General features: G+C 39.3%; 1 protein-coding gene across 1 annotated transcript; it reads left to right on the top strand.

Moving 5' to 3' along the window:
* Nucleotides 1-264: 264 nt before the first annotated feature.
* jmjd6 (jumonji domain containing 6, arginine demethylase and lysine hydroxylase) lies at nucleotides 265-12,813 on the top strand. Its single transcript, XM_056454369.1, has 6 exons — nucleotides 265-393; nucleotides 3,282-3,670; nucleotides 4,735-5,021; nucleotides 5,437-5,572; nucleotides 6,456-6,594; nucleotides 9,407-12,813. The coding sequence occupies exons 1-6, from the start codon at nucleotides 265-267 to the stop codon at nucleotides 9,536-9,538; spliced, it is 1,212 nt and encodes a 403-aa protein (XP_056310344.1). The 3' UTR covers nucleotides 9,539-12,813.
* The last annotated feature ends 4,369 nt before the right edge of the window (nucleotides 12,814-17,182 follow it).

Below are 17,182 nucleotides of genomic sequence, written 5' to 3'. Positions count from 1 at the left end.
TGCCGCCAGGTTATCTAACTTTAGTTTATTATCAAGCCTTCAGTGTAGCAACCACCTTCGTCTTCTGAAATAAACACAACTTAATTCCGGTACCACGTACAGTCCTCTTGGCGGCTAAAGAGCCGCACACACACATCTACAAAGGCCTCCAGTGACTGACTAGCGTCTCCAGACTCCATAGACTTTCACTACAGTAGAGTTAGCAATAGCACGCGAAGCTAAAAAGCGTCGCGCAAAAGACAATACGCGTCGAAACGGCGAAGAATGAACCATAAAAGTAAGAAACGGATTAAAGAAGCGAAACGGAGCGCCAGACCCGAGTTAAAGGACTCAAGCGACTGGACCAAACACGAATACTGCAAGAGCTTCGACCTGTCGCACAGGAGCGTGAAGGTAATAACGCGGTTTCTTAACATGTGAGATCAAAAACAGGACGATGTACTGGCCCACAGACGCCTGTTGTAGTTTGGTTTGTTGTTTGGAGTTCACGCGCATGTGGACAGATTGCGCGTTCACGAGTCTACGCGAATCAGCGCACGTACACAGTGCACACTACCGAGGGTCCAAAGAGACACTAGTAAAGTTTATTGCTTCTTGAGTTGTGTAATTGTGTTTAACATAACGTGTATATATATATATATATATATATATATATATATATATATATATATATATATATATATATATACACATATATATATATATGAGAGAGAGAGAGATGTTTTAAAGTAGAGAAAAGCGTAATATGTACATTAATCTAAAGGGTTAATTCACCCATAAATTAAAATGATAATTTATTCACATTTTACTTGTTCCAAACCTGTTTGAATTTCTTCTGTTGAACACGAAAGAAGATATTTTGAAGAAAGATGAAAACCTGTAACCATTAACTTCAACAGTATAGAAAAACAAGCACTATGGAAGTCAATGTTTACAAGTTTTCAACTTTCTTCACAATATCATCTTTGTGTTTAACAAAGAAAAGAAACTCATAAAAGATTTATAACTACTTGAGAGTGAGTAAATGAGTATATTTTTCATATTTTTCTACAATTTTGGTTGAACTATGCCTTTTAATGCTGTTATTTCTTTTTTTTATTACAGTGTAGATTACAATGGCATGGCTGTTTGACACCATTACTGCACTGCCATGGTGTATAGTTTTATATCAAAAACTTAATGTGATAATTTCTGCTTGAGTAATAATTGACCATACAAAAGCTCATAAAACTTATCCTGTAATAATAACTTGTATATTTTTAAATATATAGAGAGACATGATTGTTTTTTTTAAAGTTTTTAAGAGAAAGATCACAAATCTCACGGTTCTACATTACGGTTTTTGAGTCACAGATCAAATCATTTTTTTGGATGAGCCGAAAAGGAGACAAATGTAGTTTTCTTTCAATTTATTACAAAAACAGCACTGCAAGAAGCTTTTGGGTTTAACAAACAGATTTTAGAACCTGTTATCTTAATAAAAATAAAATCAAGAAATAATCAGCTGAATAAAAATAAAAAGTAGAATATTCAGTACTGTGAAAATGGATCGTCACTACTGTTGTTGATAACACTAAATGTAGAAATCTAACATTTGTTCAACTCAAATTTATTTTTAGCCTCATTTTCAATAAATGATTTAATAACTCACTCATAAAAACTTTTTCATTACTTGATGTTTCGTTTTTGAAGATTTATTCAGAGACATATAGTTGCTGGCTGGTTGTCATCACCTATTGGTCGGCCCACACGCGTGCAGAATTCGCAGATTTTTAGCCCATCATTAATTCTGTTTATTTAAATGTGTGTAAATCTATATTTATTGTTTTTAAACTAATTACAGTAATATTATTGACTAATATGAAAATGTTCATCTGATTTATTTACAATACAGTGTGTACAGTAATATTTTCTGTCTTTTAGTAGAGATATTATATGAGAGACTTGCTTAGTTCACTAAATAGGTGGATCTAATTGGATTAGCTTTTTAAACATTAAATAAAAGTTAAAAATAAAAAAAAATTATTTCACATATTAAGCTTTTAGTTATGATACTACCAAAATAATTCCGCAGAAATCCAGCAAAAAGCAAAATTCTCAGCAGAAATAGCAAGAAACGTCCGCAGATTCCGTCTGGCTCCACCTATTGGTTAAATAATGTAATTACTACTAACATTTTTAAGCCTCAAGTTGAATTAAACAGTGATTTCAATCTTTACCATAAACATCAGTAGTGGTGTAATGGATCACATTATACTTTTTTTATTCACGGATCGAACCATTTTTTGGATCAGCCAAAAAGGAGACAAATGTAATTTGCTTTCTATTTATTACAAAAACAGCACTGCGAGACACTTTTGGTTTTAACAAACAGAACTTAAAACAAAATGAAGAAATAATCAGCTGTATTAAAATAAGTGATAAAATATTCAGTGCTGTGAAAAATTAACTGTTACTCCTACTGTTGCTGATAACACTAAATGTAGAAATCTAACATCATTTGTACAACCCATATTTATTTTTAGTCTCATTTCAATAAATGATTTAATTATTCACTCATAAAACTTCGTTTCATTGCTAGATGATCATTTGTGAAGAATTATTCAGTGGCATATTTTTGATGGCTGTTTGTCACCACCTTTCAGTTAAATAATGTAACTGCAGCCTACAACTTTTATTTTTGAGTGTTGTTAAATGCGTATGATGGTGATTTTTATCTTCACCATAAACATAAGCGGTTACATCCTAGTATATCCCCGTTCTCCCAGTTCTTCTGTGTTATTTGACTGTAACTTCAAAACTAACTCAAAAGACTAAAGACACAATCTCTTTCCTGATTTTTGTGTTTTCAGATTTGAATGCAGCGATTTGAAGGATTAATAAACAAATGTAAATCAACATCATTTATAATTTATGTTGTGTGGGTGTTGAGATCCTGATCTTTTAATGATTAATCGTGCAGCTTACACTGAATGCATTAATGCAGACTAAACAAGCAGTGACAGAAAACACCTTTAATAACCTAAGAAACCCACCACATCTCGAATACCCCACCACAACTTCTTCCGTCATCATTATATTTTACAGGAAAGCTTAAATGCTTTCATACATGTGATTTGAATGACGCGCGAGGTAATCTCTCTGCTATCGTTACAAATTTAGGATTAATCTACAAGTAAAAAAAAGTTATTAATTCGCAGGTCGCATGCAGTCTGAACTGTGGGTTGTGATCCCTAGTCTTAAACCCAATATGGTATAAACATGACTCTGTGTTTGTGCAGGATAATGTGGAGCGAGCGGACGTTCAGCGACTCAGTCCAGAGGAGTTCATCCAGCGCTTTGAGAAGCCTTATAAACCCGTGGTGCTGCTCAACTGCGAGGACTCGTGGCCCGCACGTGAAAAGTGGACCCTGGAGAGACTCAAGCGCAAATACCGCAACCAGAAGTTCAAGTGCGGCGAGGACAACGACGGCTACTCGGTCAAGATGAAAATGAAGTATTATGTGGAGTATTTGGAGTCGACTCACGACGACAGTCCGCTCTACATCTTCGACAGCAGTTTCGGGGAGCACGCCAAACGCCGCAAGCTCCTGGAGGACTATCAGGTGCCCGTTTTCTTCAGAGACGACCTCTTTCAGTTCGCTGGAGAGAAGAGACGCCCACCGTACAGGTACTGCTGCATGCTGGCTTTTTTAATGGTCTGGTTTCAGCTTGTTTAGGTTTAGCCTTCCAGATTTAATAAAAATGAAAGCTGGCCACAAATTTAGTTGCGCTGTGGTAAAAGAAAAGACTCTGAGGATTTAAAAATGCATCGTTGTTCTCTCTTGCATCGATTCTGAGCTTAGTTTAACAGCAGATGGCGCTCAATACTAGTTTTAAACACCAGATGGCGCTCTAGACTAGTTTTAACAGCAGACAGTGCTCTAGACTAGTTTTTAACAGCAGACGGCGCTGTAGGCTAGTTTTAACAGCAGATGGCACTCTAGGCTAGTTTTAACAGCAGATGATGCTCTAGGCTAGTTTTAACAGCAGATGGCGCTCTAGACTAGTTTTAACAGCAGATGGCGCTCTAGACTAGTTTTAATGGCAGATGGCGCTCTAGGCTAGTTTTTAACAGCAAACGGCGCTCTAGGCTAGTTTTAACAGCAGACAGCGCTCTAGGCTAGTTTTAAAAGCAGATGGCCCTCTAGGCTAGTTTTAACAGCAGACGGTGCTCTAGACTAGTTTTAACAGCAGACAGTGCTCTAGACTAGTTTTTAACAGCAGACGGCGCTGTAGGCTAGTTTTAACAGCAGATGGCACTCTAGGCTAGTTTTAACAGCAGATGGCACTCTAGGCTAGTTTTAACAGCAGATGACGGCGCTCTAGGCTAGTTTTAACAGCAGATGACGGCGCTCTAGGCTAGTTTTAACAGCAGACGTGCACTAGGCTAGTTTTAACAGCAGATGACGCTCTAGGCTAGTTTTAACAGCAGATGGCACTCTAGGCTAGTTTTAACAGCAGATGGCGCTCTAGACTAGTTTTAACAGCAGATGGCGCTCTAGACTAGTTTTAATGGCAGATGACGCTCTAGGCTAGTTTAACAGCAGATGGTTGTATAGGATAGATTATAACAGCAGACGGCGCTCTAGACTAGAACAGCAGATGACGCTCTAGACTAGAACAGCAGACATGGCACTGGTAAATTTCTGAAAGTGAGTCAGTTTCTTTATTTTCTCTCTGTGTTTCCCACAGGTGGTTTGTGATGGGTCCAGCCCGCTCTGGGACAGGCATACACATTGACCCGCTGGGCACGAGTGCGTGGAACGCTCTGGTTCAGGGCCACAAGCGCTGGTGTCTGTTCCCCACACACACGCCCCGCGAGCTCATCAAGGTGACTCGGGATGATGGAGGAAACCAGCAGGACGAGGCCATCACCTGGTTCAGCGTCATCTACCCGCGCACACAGCAGAGCACCTGGCCCGATGAGTTCAGGCCGCTGGAAATCCTGCAGCGCCCCGGAGAGACAGTGTTTGTGCCCGGTCAGTCACATGTGCCGCTTAGCATCTGATTGGTCAGAATGCATCAGTCTATGGAGACTCCTGTCGCTGTTCATTTGTGCTTCATTTAAAACTCCACATCTATAATCCTCTTAATCTATGCTGACATTATCTTCAGCAGCTCAAACACTCTAATGGCTAATAGACAACTGCTTCTCACTCAGGGCGGGGCTTTCCCCCTCTGATGACATCATACAAAGGGAGGATGTCATTCAAAGTGTTTCTGCAAACTGTTTTTATCAAGTCTGATTATAAAACATACACTTAATTAATGTTTACAATTAGAAGCTGGTTATATTCACACTCTGATCCCACACAACTGTGTTTAAACCCCTTATAAAAGTGATTTCTGCATAATAGGCCCCCTAAATGAAGAGCTGTTCTGTGTGGTCTGCAGGTGGATGGTGGCATGTCGTCCTCAACTTGGACACGACTATTGCTGTGACCCAGAATTTTGCGAGCACCACCAACTTCCCCATTGTGTGGCATAAGACAGTGCGAGGCCGACCCAAACTATCCAGAAAGTGGTACCGGTGAGACCCTCTGCTATACGCTGACTTCTTCATCTTCAATCACTCTTTAATTTAACCCTGTGTTGGGGATGTTTACATCCACTCTGAGGTGATTTTGAGTCTTAATTTAGCCACAACTTTCCCTGTTTCAGTAAATGGAATGATTTTTTTGGAGATTGGGAAGACATATTTTGGGAAAAGGCTTTAAAGATTTTCATAAACTCAACAACAAACTATGGGCAAATTGACTACTCTTGTTATGTTGGTGTCTGTTTTGCCCCATTGACTTCCATTAAATTTAAATTGTTTTTATTGCAAAGACATGACAGCATATAATTTTTTAAATAATTTTTGGGGGGGTTTTCACCTTTTTTATGATAGGACAGTAGAGATTTCAGACAGGAAAGCATTAGGAGCAGGAAGATGGGAAGGATCGGCAAAATACCTCAAGCCGGGAATCGAACTCGGGTCACCGTGAGCACGTCGGCGCTATATGTCAGCGAACAATACCACTAGGCCAGGGGCGTAGCGGACATTTTAACAGCGGGGGGACGGCTGTATGAGATCATGCGTTCATATAATTAATAATCACCTGTTTCTAAATGGTCTGTCTCTAAAAGTGAGGGGGACGTATCCCCCCTGTCTCCCCTGGTTGCTACGCCCCTGCACTAGACTATTGGTACCGATGACAGCATATAATCTTCACAATAAAAAATTGTTGATCCATTTTGGCGGAACAAACTGCAAGCTTTGGAATTTTGTCACTGTTTTAGAGCACACTAGCTTATAGATATCCGTAAGACTAACAGACTGAGATCTAAAATAAATTTTGATTTCATGATGCTTTTAAAGCTGTAGTTGACCCAGAAATGTGCATTTATTCTGGATGCTCTGTGTGTGTCAGGATCCTGAAGCAGGAACGGCCTGATATTGCTGCTATTGCGGATAAAGTGGATCTGCAGGAGTCGACCGGCATCGCCTCAGACAGCTCCAGCGACTCGTCTTCATCCTCCTCCTCCAGCTCCTCTGACACCGACTCGGAGGTACTGCACGCTCCTTTTAAAACCAACACAATCAATAAAATTACAATACACTAAAAAAAACGATGGACAATATGTTCACACAGCATTATAATTTGTCACATACAAAAAGCTGTAAGGCTAAGCTAACATGGTTAAACAATAAATTGATAGTAGACTACTTTTGTAAACACTGCTGTTTTATTATTAAACACTTTAAGTACTCCAATAAATGCATTTACATCATCTTATTTTAGGCTAGCATGTAAAGCATTCTATAGATTTGTTCAGATAAAAATGTCTGAAATGCGTGTGTTTTTAGGTTTGGGACCCATAGTAGAATCAGAATAATTGACTCTAAGGCAGGGCTGCCCAAACTCAGTCCTGGAGGGCCAGTGTCCTGCATAGTTTAGCTCCAACTTCCTTCAACACACCTGCCTGGAAGTTTCTAGTATGCATGGAAAGAGCTTAATTAGCTGGTTCAGGTGTTTTTAAGTGATGTAAGAACTAAAATATGCAGGACAGCGGCCCTCCAGGACTGAGTTTGGGCACCCCTGCTCTAATCCATTGAATTATTAGACAATAATGCACACCTGAGATGTAACAGCCACTCTGCTTCTCATTGTGACCATGTTGCCATCTTGGGTGGGCTTTGCTTTCTAATAATAATATTACACTGCTGTCTGAGATACTTGATTCTGATTGGTCAGTTGCAACATTTCAAGGTATGTTATTCCCAGATGACAACCTCTGAACAGGGACGGAGATACAATTTTTTTTTTTCATTGGGTGGCCACTGCTATTTTTAGGGGGTCCATACACACACACACACACACACACTGTACTCAAATACAAAGATGCACACACAAACACAATGAAAGTGTTTAGAAAACCCAAATCTATTTCATTACCAACATATAATTCAAAATACGAAAATATAATAATTTACTCATGATCTACTCACTTTGTTGCATCGTAAATTAAATATAATAACATGCATACATGCAGGGCTGGACTGCGACAAATAATCATCCCTGGCATTTTGATCCAGAGCGGCCCACTACATACGATCAAAATGCTGACGATCAAAAACAAAATGTCATGCTATCACAGACGATTGCCTTCTGACCGAGTGCGCCTTAAAAGACATGAATGACGCTGCTCATAGAGCTTGAGAAGCATACAGTTCTTTAGGATCTATATAGTTTGTAAAATAAAGAGTTGCAGGTTAATGAAACCGCATGGGAGGAAGTTGCTTCGGGCCTTGGTGCAGATGAAAAGTAAAAATAAAAAGTGTATTTGTATAGATAGATAGGTAACTGGATAGAATAGACAGGGATAGATTGATCTGTGCAACAGCTGCCGATCCGCTGCACACTGCAGACTCAAAAGGCAAACGCCTGCCCGCTGCTTATGCTCTCCATACACGTGCTTGCTGTGAGAAACAGGCATGACTCAACTATTTTAACAAATACACACCAACATTTCACACTCACACAGAGCCCAAAATGGGAGTTTGTGATTGGGTCAGCCCAATGTCAATAAAGAAAAGAACCAATGGGCTGCAGATTATGTCACATGGGCTGGTCTGTCCCAAAAGCGTCACAGATCACAGCATTGCCAACTAATTAGGCAGAAAAAAACGACAGGCTGTTAAACGTTTTATGGGGCGGTCATATCATAAGAAGATGGTCAGCACAGCCGAGCGGGAAACTACCCGGTCTGCCAGATGCCCAGTCCACCTCTGCATACATGGAAGTGCATGTAATACTAGCACAGATTAAGTATAGCGTTAAGTTAACTGATGTCGTCGGCGCCTCATTAACTTCCACAGCGGATAATAAACGTTTCTTAGCAAACAGATCAGATCAGATCATAACAACAACATAACAACACCTTATAATAAGCTATAATACCTGTTTCAAATATTACGCTATGATGTATTATTATTATTCGTCTTACTTGAAACAATGCTCTTGTCTTCAGCTCGTCATTGATTTGAAAATCGCTTGAGCATTCACAAACTTTAGACAAATGAGATGTTAATCAGCATTAGGAACGTCCAACAGCAAATCAAATTTTGGGGTGGCACCCAGGGTGGCCAATCGGGTGTCCAGAGCCAACCCGGACACCCCTCTGGCTCCGTCACTGCCTCTGAATAACACAGGAACGTCAAATTCTCTTGACCATCAGCGAAATCAGACACGCACATGAATTTGGATTGTGGATGTGATCGTCTTCACTCTTTTTGACTATTTGGCGCCATCTTGTGACTGATTAATATGTAGGTTAGTGTTTGCTATATTTAGCTGTTTTCATTTTTCAGTTTTGCTTTTAATTAAAGAATGAGTAACTATTACAGCTTAGAGCAGTGTGTCTAATTTTTATATTTTGTAACAAGTAGCCATGTAATAAGCAGGATAAAGTACATCCGAGTGGTTGTTTTCGCAGAATAAATCCCTTTAGTGTTAAACAACTGCTGATAAGCCTCAGGCTTTATTATGCGATAACCTCCTGGATGAACTTTATCCCTTACTTATTACAGGGCTGTCTGAAATACTGTATTCTGATTGGTCGGTCAAGGTATGTTATTCCCAGATAACAACCGCTAAATAACACAGACTCCTCCGGGAACTGAGAATCATCTTGCCCATCAGTGAATACTTTCACATTCATATACTTGCATCCACATTCATATGGATCTGTTTGTCTGTCACATCGTGTTTTTACTGTTTGGCGCCATCGTGTGACTGAATAATGTGTAGATTAGTCTGCATTATTCTGCTAGTTTTGTTTTTGTCAACTTTGCATTTTTGACTGTTATTTTGTCCTGCAGGCTGACTCGGGCTCTGAGGGCGACGCCATGACCCACCGCAGAAAGAAGAGAAGAACAGGAGGCATGATGGGAAACGGTGACATCACGAGCCAGGACGACTGCGCCAGCAAAGAGCGCAGTTCATCCCGGTGACAAAACTGAGGAACTTGAACTAAATATTTCCAGAAGTGTGCTTGTGGGAGGAGCATCGCATGAATGAGGGGAAATCGTCTTTTTTGTTGTTGCCTTTGCAGATGTCAGGCTCTGGACGGCGAGTTTGACGTGTCCTCCAGTCCCAGTGCCAAGATCATTGATCAAAACAAGACTCTGTTTGTGGATTTCACAGGGGTTATGGTCTGATTTCTGGTGAAATGTGAGACGATACGGTTGAGTTGTGGCGCAAAGTTGTTTGAGAAAACAATTCGGAGGTTTTTCAAACTGCATCACTGTTCTCTCACAAATCTATTGAGCTCAGTTTAATACAGTAGATTTTTATCAACAGAGAAGGCTAGTTTTGAACAGCAGATGGCACTCTAGACAATTTTTGAACAGCAGATGGCGCTCTAGGCTAGTTTTTAACAGCAGATGGCACTCTAGGCAATTTTTGAACAGCAGATGGCGCTCTTGGCTAGTTTTTAACAGCAGATGGCGCTCTAGGCTAGTTTTGAGCCGCAAACCATGCTCTAGGCTAGTTTTTAACAGCAGATGGCGCTCTAGGCTAGTTTTGAACAGCAGATGGCGCTCAAGCCCAGAGCAGCGTCTGCTGATTAAAAACTATCCTATAGAGCCGTCTGCTGTTCAAAACTAGCCTAGAGCGCCATCTGCTGTTAAAACTAGCCTAGAGCGCCATCTGCTGTTCAAAACTAGCCAATAGTGCCATCTGTTATTCAAAACCTAGCCTAGAGCTCCGTCTGTTGTTTTAAAACTAGCCAAGAGCGCCATTTGCAGTTAAAAACTAGCCTAGAATGCCTTCTACTCTTTAAAACTTCCCTCAAGCGCTGTCTACGTTAAAAACTAGCTGAGCACCAAATGCTGATACAAACCATCCTAGAGCGCTGTCTGTTGCTCAAAAACAGCCTAGTGCGATATATGCTGTTCAAAAACTTGCTTAGAGCGCCACCTGCTGCTCAACTAGCCCTAGGACCGCCGTCTGTTGCTCAAAACTAGCCTAGAGCACCATCTGCTGCTCAAAACTAGCCTAGAGCACTATTTGCTGTTAAAACTAGCCTAGAGCGCCACCTGCTGCTCAACTAGCCTAGAGCACAGTTTGTGGCTCGAAACTACCCTAGAGCACCATCTGCTGTTAAAAACTTGCCTAGAGCACTATATGCTGTTCAAAACTAGCCTAGAGTGCCGCCTGTTGCTCAAAACTAGCCTAGAGCGCCGCCTGTTGCTCAAAACTAGCCTAGAGCGCCGCCTGTTGCTCAAAACTAGCCTAGAGCGCCGCCTGTTGCTCAACTAGCCTAGAGCGCCGCCTGTTGCTCAAAACTAGCCTAGAACGCCACCTGTTGCTCAAAACTAGCCCAGAGCGCTGCCCGCTGCTCAAAACTATCCTAGAGCACTGTCTGCTGCTCAACTAGCCTAGAGGGCCACCTGCTGCTCAAAACTAGCCCAGAGCGCCGCCCGCTGCTCAAAACTAGCCCAGAACACCGCCCGCTGCTCAAAACTAGCCTAGAGCGCCGCCCGTTGCTCAAAACTAGCCTAGAGCGCCGCCCGCTGCTCAAAACTAGCCTAGAGCGCTGCCCGCAACTCAACTAGACTAGAGCGCCATCTGCTGCTCCGCTAGCCTAGTACACCGTCTGCTGCTCATAACTAGCCTAGAGCGCCGACTGCTGCTCAAAACTAGCCTAGAGCGCCGCCCGCTGCTCAAAACTAGCCTAGAGCGCCGCCCGCAGCTCAACTAGACTAGAGCGCCATCTGCTGCTCAGCTAGCCTAGTACACCGTCTGCTGCTCATAACTAGCCTAGAGCGCTTACTGCTGCTCAAAACTAGCCTAGAGCGCTTACTGCTGCTCAAAACTAGCCTAGAGCGCTTACTGCTGCTCAAAACTAGCCTAGAGTGCCGCCCGCTGCTCAAAACTAGCCTAGAGCGCCGCCCGCTGCTCAAAACTAGCCTAGAGCGCCGCCCGCAGCTCAACTAGACTAGAGCGCCATCTGCTGCTCAGCTAGCCTAGTACACCGTCTGCTGCTCATAACCAGCCTAGAGCGATTACTGCTGCTCAAAACTAAACTCAGAATCGATTCAAGAGGGAAAAGCGATTTTCAAAATGTAGACTTGATTTCTCAAATCATTTTTCCCCACAGCTCTGTAATACGGTTTGGCCTGATGTGTAATGCTGCGTTCAGCTCTTTGATCATAGATTTATTTTATTACTGATTGCTCTTGAGCTGCACTTAACTTGGGTTTCACGTCTTACGGTTTGCAGGAAAAACTAGCGCATATCAATTAAGTTCACCCCAAGGTGAATATTGTCATTTATTTACTCACCATCCAGTTTCTTTCCACTGCTAAACACAAAACAGATATTTTGAAGAATGTCCTAATTGATTGCTATTGATTTCCGTATAATTATTTTCCTACTATGGACATCAATAGCAGTTTTTTTTCCTCAACATTCTTCAAAATATCTATTTGTGTTCAACAGTGGGGAAAAAACAGGTTTAGATCCACTTGAGGGAGAGTAAATAGAGGGTAAATACATTTTTTTAGTTGCATTATCCCTTTAAAACTGCTTTTATCCCTTTCTCACTAATTCAAGTCACAATTCAAGATGAAAAATGTCAAAGATTAAAAGTGTAAATGTCTAATTTTTAGATAAATCACGTAACTATTATAGCAAAATGAGAATTAATCAGCATGATGTGTCCGGAATTTACTTAAATAAGAGGACAAATTAAACCATGCCTTGATTTAACTAAAACCAGGCCAACAAATTCATAAAAGGAGGATCTGATACTTCAATTCTGGCCATGATGAATATGTTTTTAACACACTTCTTTAGTTGAAACTGCTGTGAATGCACAAAGTGTTTGGTCGAGTTTGACCTGTTTGGTAATCGGCGTGTTCTTTGCGTTTGGCTGAAGTGTTTATAGTTTTGTTTTTTTCTCTTTTATATCCCATCTGCGCAAGTCAAACACTAGAGGGCGCTAATGTTTATTATACATGCACTATGAGCCACACAACAGCGGAAAAGCTTACAATTAGTGCTGTTAAACAATTAATCGTGACTAATTGCATACAAAATAAGTTAGCATTTACATAATTGTGTGTATGTGTATATCTGTATATGCATGTATATGTATGAGTGTATGTGTGAGTGTGTGCATATCTCTGTCTCTCTCTCTCTCTCTCTCTCTCTCTCTCTCTATATATATATATATATATATACATACATAAACGTTTATATGTAACAAGCTTGATAATATGTATGTATGTATGTATGTGTGTATATATATATATATATATATATATATATATATATATATATATATATATATATATATATACATACATATATATACATACATATATATATATATATATACATACATACATACATACATACATACATACATACATACATACATACACATATATATATATATATATATATATATATATATATATATATATATATATATATATATATATATATATACATGCACATTATGTAAATGCAAACTTTTAAATTGTATGCGATTAGTCATGATCAGTCGTTAAATGGCACTACTTTTGATGAATATTTGTCCATGTTCCTGTCGAGAAATGACGAGCCTGTGTTAATGTTTTTGTATGTGAATTGTTTTTTTAAAATGAAAGGAAAAGCAAAAGTCCAAAAATGGCAAATTAAATGTATTTCAGGGCTACAAAACAGTTGTTCACTGCGAAAAAACATGCTTTTCGTGGATTTTGGGTCTCGTTTCTAGTTCAGATATCTAAAAATACTTAAATCAAGAAGCATTTTCTAGACAAGACGAAACATATTGTCTTATTTTAATAAGTAATGAGTCAAAATTAAGTGAGTTTTACCTTATAACAAGCAAAATAATCTGCCAAAACATGATTATTTTGTTTGTTTTAAGAAAAAACTCACTTAATTTGTACTTAATATTTTGGAAAACGACACTTTTTTTTTTTTTTTTCTCATCAAGAAATTCTTCCTAATTTAATAATTTGTAGATATTTGGACGAGAAACTTGACAATCTAAGTAAGAAAAGCGTGTTTTGCAGTGTTGTGATGGATGCGAGTTGTCTAATGTCGGTCAGATGTTTGTAAAAGTGCTTTTTTCTGTGTGTATGGCGTAACCAGCGTCGAGAGAAAAGCAGTGTGGTTAACAAAGTGCCTATATTTATCTGATGTTGGTCGTTCGTGCTCATATTTCAGGAGTTGTGGACTGTACTCACCCCAATGTTGCTGAGATCAAAACAGAATTAATAATAATGACAGTTGTTTAATAAAAGTTTCTATGTATTTATCTGTGCGCTGTGTTTTCGCATAATGTGTGATATTCTGGCCGTGTTTAATCGACGTCTGTGATTTCAGGAGCGTAGTTTCTATATTTGTGCCACTGATATGCTATTGGCTGTTGTTTTAAAGGGGTCTTTATATTTCTGCTCAATTTGTGTCACACATTGATCAAATCTGCACATTTCATAAAACTTTTAACCACATGTTCTTACTGTTGGGGAAAGGAAAATGTCTATTATGATCGAAAACGCTTCGTAAAACTTCATAACGCTAACTTGATCATGTGAAGTTCATTTTAGCCAATCACGAAGCAGCATTTGGTCTCCTCTGTGTACTGGGAAAGCCTAGAAGGGATACAATTTCAGATACATCAATGTAGCATAATTTGTGACGCTGTACAACAATAATTAATATTTTTACATTACAGTGAGGCGTAGGTGTTAATAAAATACAATTTAATGGGTAATTTCATTCATAATATGAATAACAGTGTATAATTACTGTTTTTACAGTATAGAGGGTCAAGGTTATGGTAGACTTTAATAAAGTACAATTAATTGGTCATTTAAAAAGAATCTAAATAATTCCCAGTGTAATTACAGTTTACATTACTGTGAGGATTGAGTTTAGGGTTGGGGTAGGGATAGACGTTAATAAAAGGTAATTTATACAGTTGTATGCCTTCTAGCAAAAACACCAACCCAGGCTCATTTTGAGAACGTAGTCCCGAGGACGTTTCTGGAGACCGCGAAATACGTCCCGGGAGGTACGTATTTTTGCAGTTTTTGTTTTCCCGAGTCCGCGAGAGGCCGCTGTGCGCGCTTTTCCCCGCGCCGTTCTCGCGTAAACCCGCTAGAGGCCGCTGTCGAACGATGTCTGCCTGGATGACAGAATGATTGACCGTGCGACCGGCCAATCGGCGGGCTGACCCACCCTCCTCCGTCCCTAAACCCAACCAACGACGATTCACGAAAGCCGTCCAGAAAAAGAAAAGCCCTCGTCTGATTTTTACCACGTTTTCGGATTTTGACCACATTCTCACCCTGTAATGAACTTGTTCGCTTTATTTTTTGGATTTTGTTTTTGTTTTCTTACCTGATTTCTGGAACCGCTCTTCCCCGGACTCGAACCCTGTCGTCGTCGTGGTCAGCCCCTCTCTGCGCCTCGAGTCAGCCAGAGTACACGAGGAGCTAACCAGACAAACTGGTTGCAGCGGGAAAGCCCTCCACACGGAGGCGAGCAGCCGGAAACGGCGTCACACCGCCCCGCAGCGTTCGTTTAAAAAAATTAAATGCAGCCGTACGTACCCCTGGCTACGTATTTCGCGGTCTCCAGAAACGTCCGCGGGACTACGTTCTCAGAATGAGCCTGGGTTGAACAACACTGTACTGCCACAGAGGCTGTGTTAGCATTAGCTGTTACGCTTTTTAGGCTATAATCATTTCAGATTTGCCTTCATTAACTGTGCTTGTGTTTAACGGTTCCATTCCGTGCCGATCCAGGCCAGTCACTATACTATATGTTTTTGATTCCACAGTGTATTACATTTTTTGGAATGTAATACAAATGCGCCAGTGGTTGCATTGGTAACACAAGCACAATATGAACAGCCAGCAATTGATCAGATATTTGTTTTTGAGACTCCTTTTTTATATTTATTTAATTAAATGACCAAAAAAATAATTAGTACGCTTCCACTTATCCACTCTGGAACTAACAGTAATGAGCTGCACTGCATGTGAAAGTTGAAGATCTTTGGCGTAAATAAAAACACAGCACTTCAAAAGATGTGAGATGCAAACATAGAGGTCACATGTCTGTCAAGCACGTGGTTGCATGGAAAAACAATCGGAAAGTAGTGCTGTGGAAATTAAAAATGCATTGTGTGAACGCCCCCTTAATGTGTAAAATGCTTGTTTGTACACATACATTATGCGTTGTCATTTTTGCGTGTAAACGAAGCATAAACAAAACATTCTATAAGTAAATTACACACATAGAACGCTCAAAAATGTTGAGAACGTAATAATTGTGTGTTAAAATTCGCACACTTGTGAGCCTTCTGGCTTTCCATATAGTTGTGTTTATATTAATTAGAGTGCACAATTAATGAATGAATGATTAAAATTTTACGAACGCAATTTCAGTGCAATTTAATGGATGATTCATATATATTCAAATTTGCATCTCATTCATACATTTACTATGATTTGGCTTTCATTCGTACAATACGGTTTCCATTAAAAACCGTTGCATCAATTTCTATGTGTAGTTTGGAATATTAAAACAAATATTAATTCGTACAAATAATAAATAACGAATAATAAATAATGAATTCGTTCGAATTAACCACTTTTCTGAAAATTTATAAAATATTTACGTTTTCTCGTAGGATTGGGCTAAGATTTTCATATAATTAGCCTACTTATTAATTAGCCGTCTATATGAAATTAGTATTACAAGAAAAATAGTTAAAAAATTCTTGAAATAAAGGTTTGTTTAATTAACCTAATTATTTTCCTGGATTTTGTATCACCATACTCCCTAAACTACACTGTTAACGATTTCCTTTGAATCTACAGTAACTTACTGTAAATCAATGACAGCAAAAATACTGTATTTACATCTACAGCATCATTTATCTAGCTGTACATGTATTTACAGTATTTTATATATTTACTGTAAAATATACTGTAATTTTCAAAACGCAAGTTTAAAATACAGTAACATACCGCATAACTGTCCTACAGTAAAATACAGTTCGTTAAATACTGGGTAATTTACAAAAAATCGTTAATCATGTAAATAAACAAATAAAACTAACATCACCACAGTCCTTATATGTATGTAAATGCAGGAAATGAGATTTAAATGGAAGACATTTTCCCCTATTTTGTGTCCCCTCCACACTCATCAAGCCAAAGTTACACCCTTGTGTGGTGTTACATATATGAACCACTGTGACTGATTATATTGGCCTTTTAATGGCCATAATTCCTCAATGTGTGTCATCGTGGTTATTTATGACATGATAAATTCAAAAGGAGTGACGCCCGGAGAACTGCTGGAAAATCCACTCACTGAGGTGAAATATTTATCAAGACGATAAGAATCTTTCAAGTGGTTTAAATTGGAATTGAATAATACAGTGCTCATCGTAATTGATAACACTCCATTTTGGAAATAAATATTCGTATCCACTTCTCAGTGAATATAGGTCATATATTTCAGTGCATTTGAACAAAACAGATTTAATAAACAGATATATTTAATAAAATAATATTTTAAACTCCGAACATCTTTCGAAATAGAAAGATAAAGCATTTAAA

Source organism: Danio aesculapii, chromosome 3 (genome assembly GCF_903798145.1).
Source record: "Danio aesculapii chromosome 3, fDanAes4.1, whole genome shotgun sequence".
Classification (NCBI taxonomy): Eukaryota; Metazoa; Chordata; class Actinopteri; order Cypriniformes; family Danionidae; genus Danio; species Danio aesculapii.
The sequence above is the reverse complement of the archived record's forward strand: the minus strand, read 5'-3'. Positions and strand labels throughout refer to the sequence as shown.

What these genes read in the sequence shown, in the direction of transcription:
- jmjd6 (XM_056454369.1), top strand. Translation starts at nt 265, where the DNA reads ATGAACCATAAAAGTAAGAAACGGATTAAAGAAGCGAAACGGAGCGCC. An exon ending in AAGAGACGCCCACCGTACAG is followed by an intron (nt 3,671 to 4,734) that starts GTACTGCTGCAT and finishes TGTTTCCCACAG; the next exon opens with GTGGTTTGTGATGGGTCCAG. An exon ending in CTATCCAGAAAGTGGTACCG is followed by an intron (nt 5,573 to 6,455) that starts GTGAGACCCTCT and finishes TGTGTGTGTCAG; the next exon opens with GATCCTGAAGCAGGAACGGC.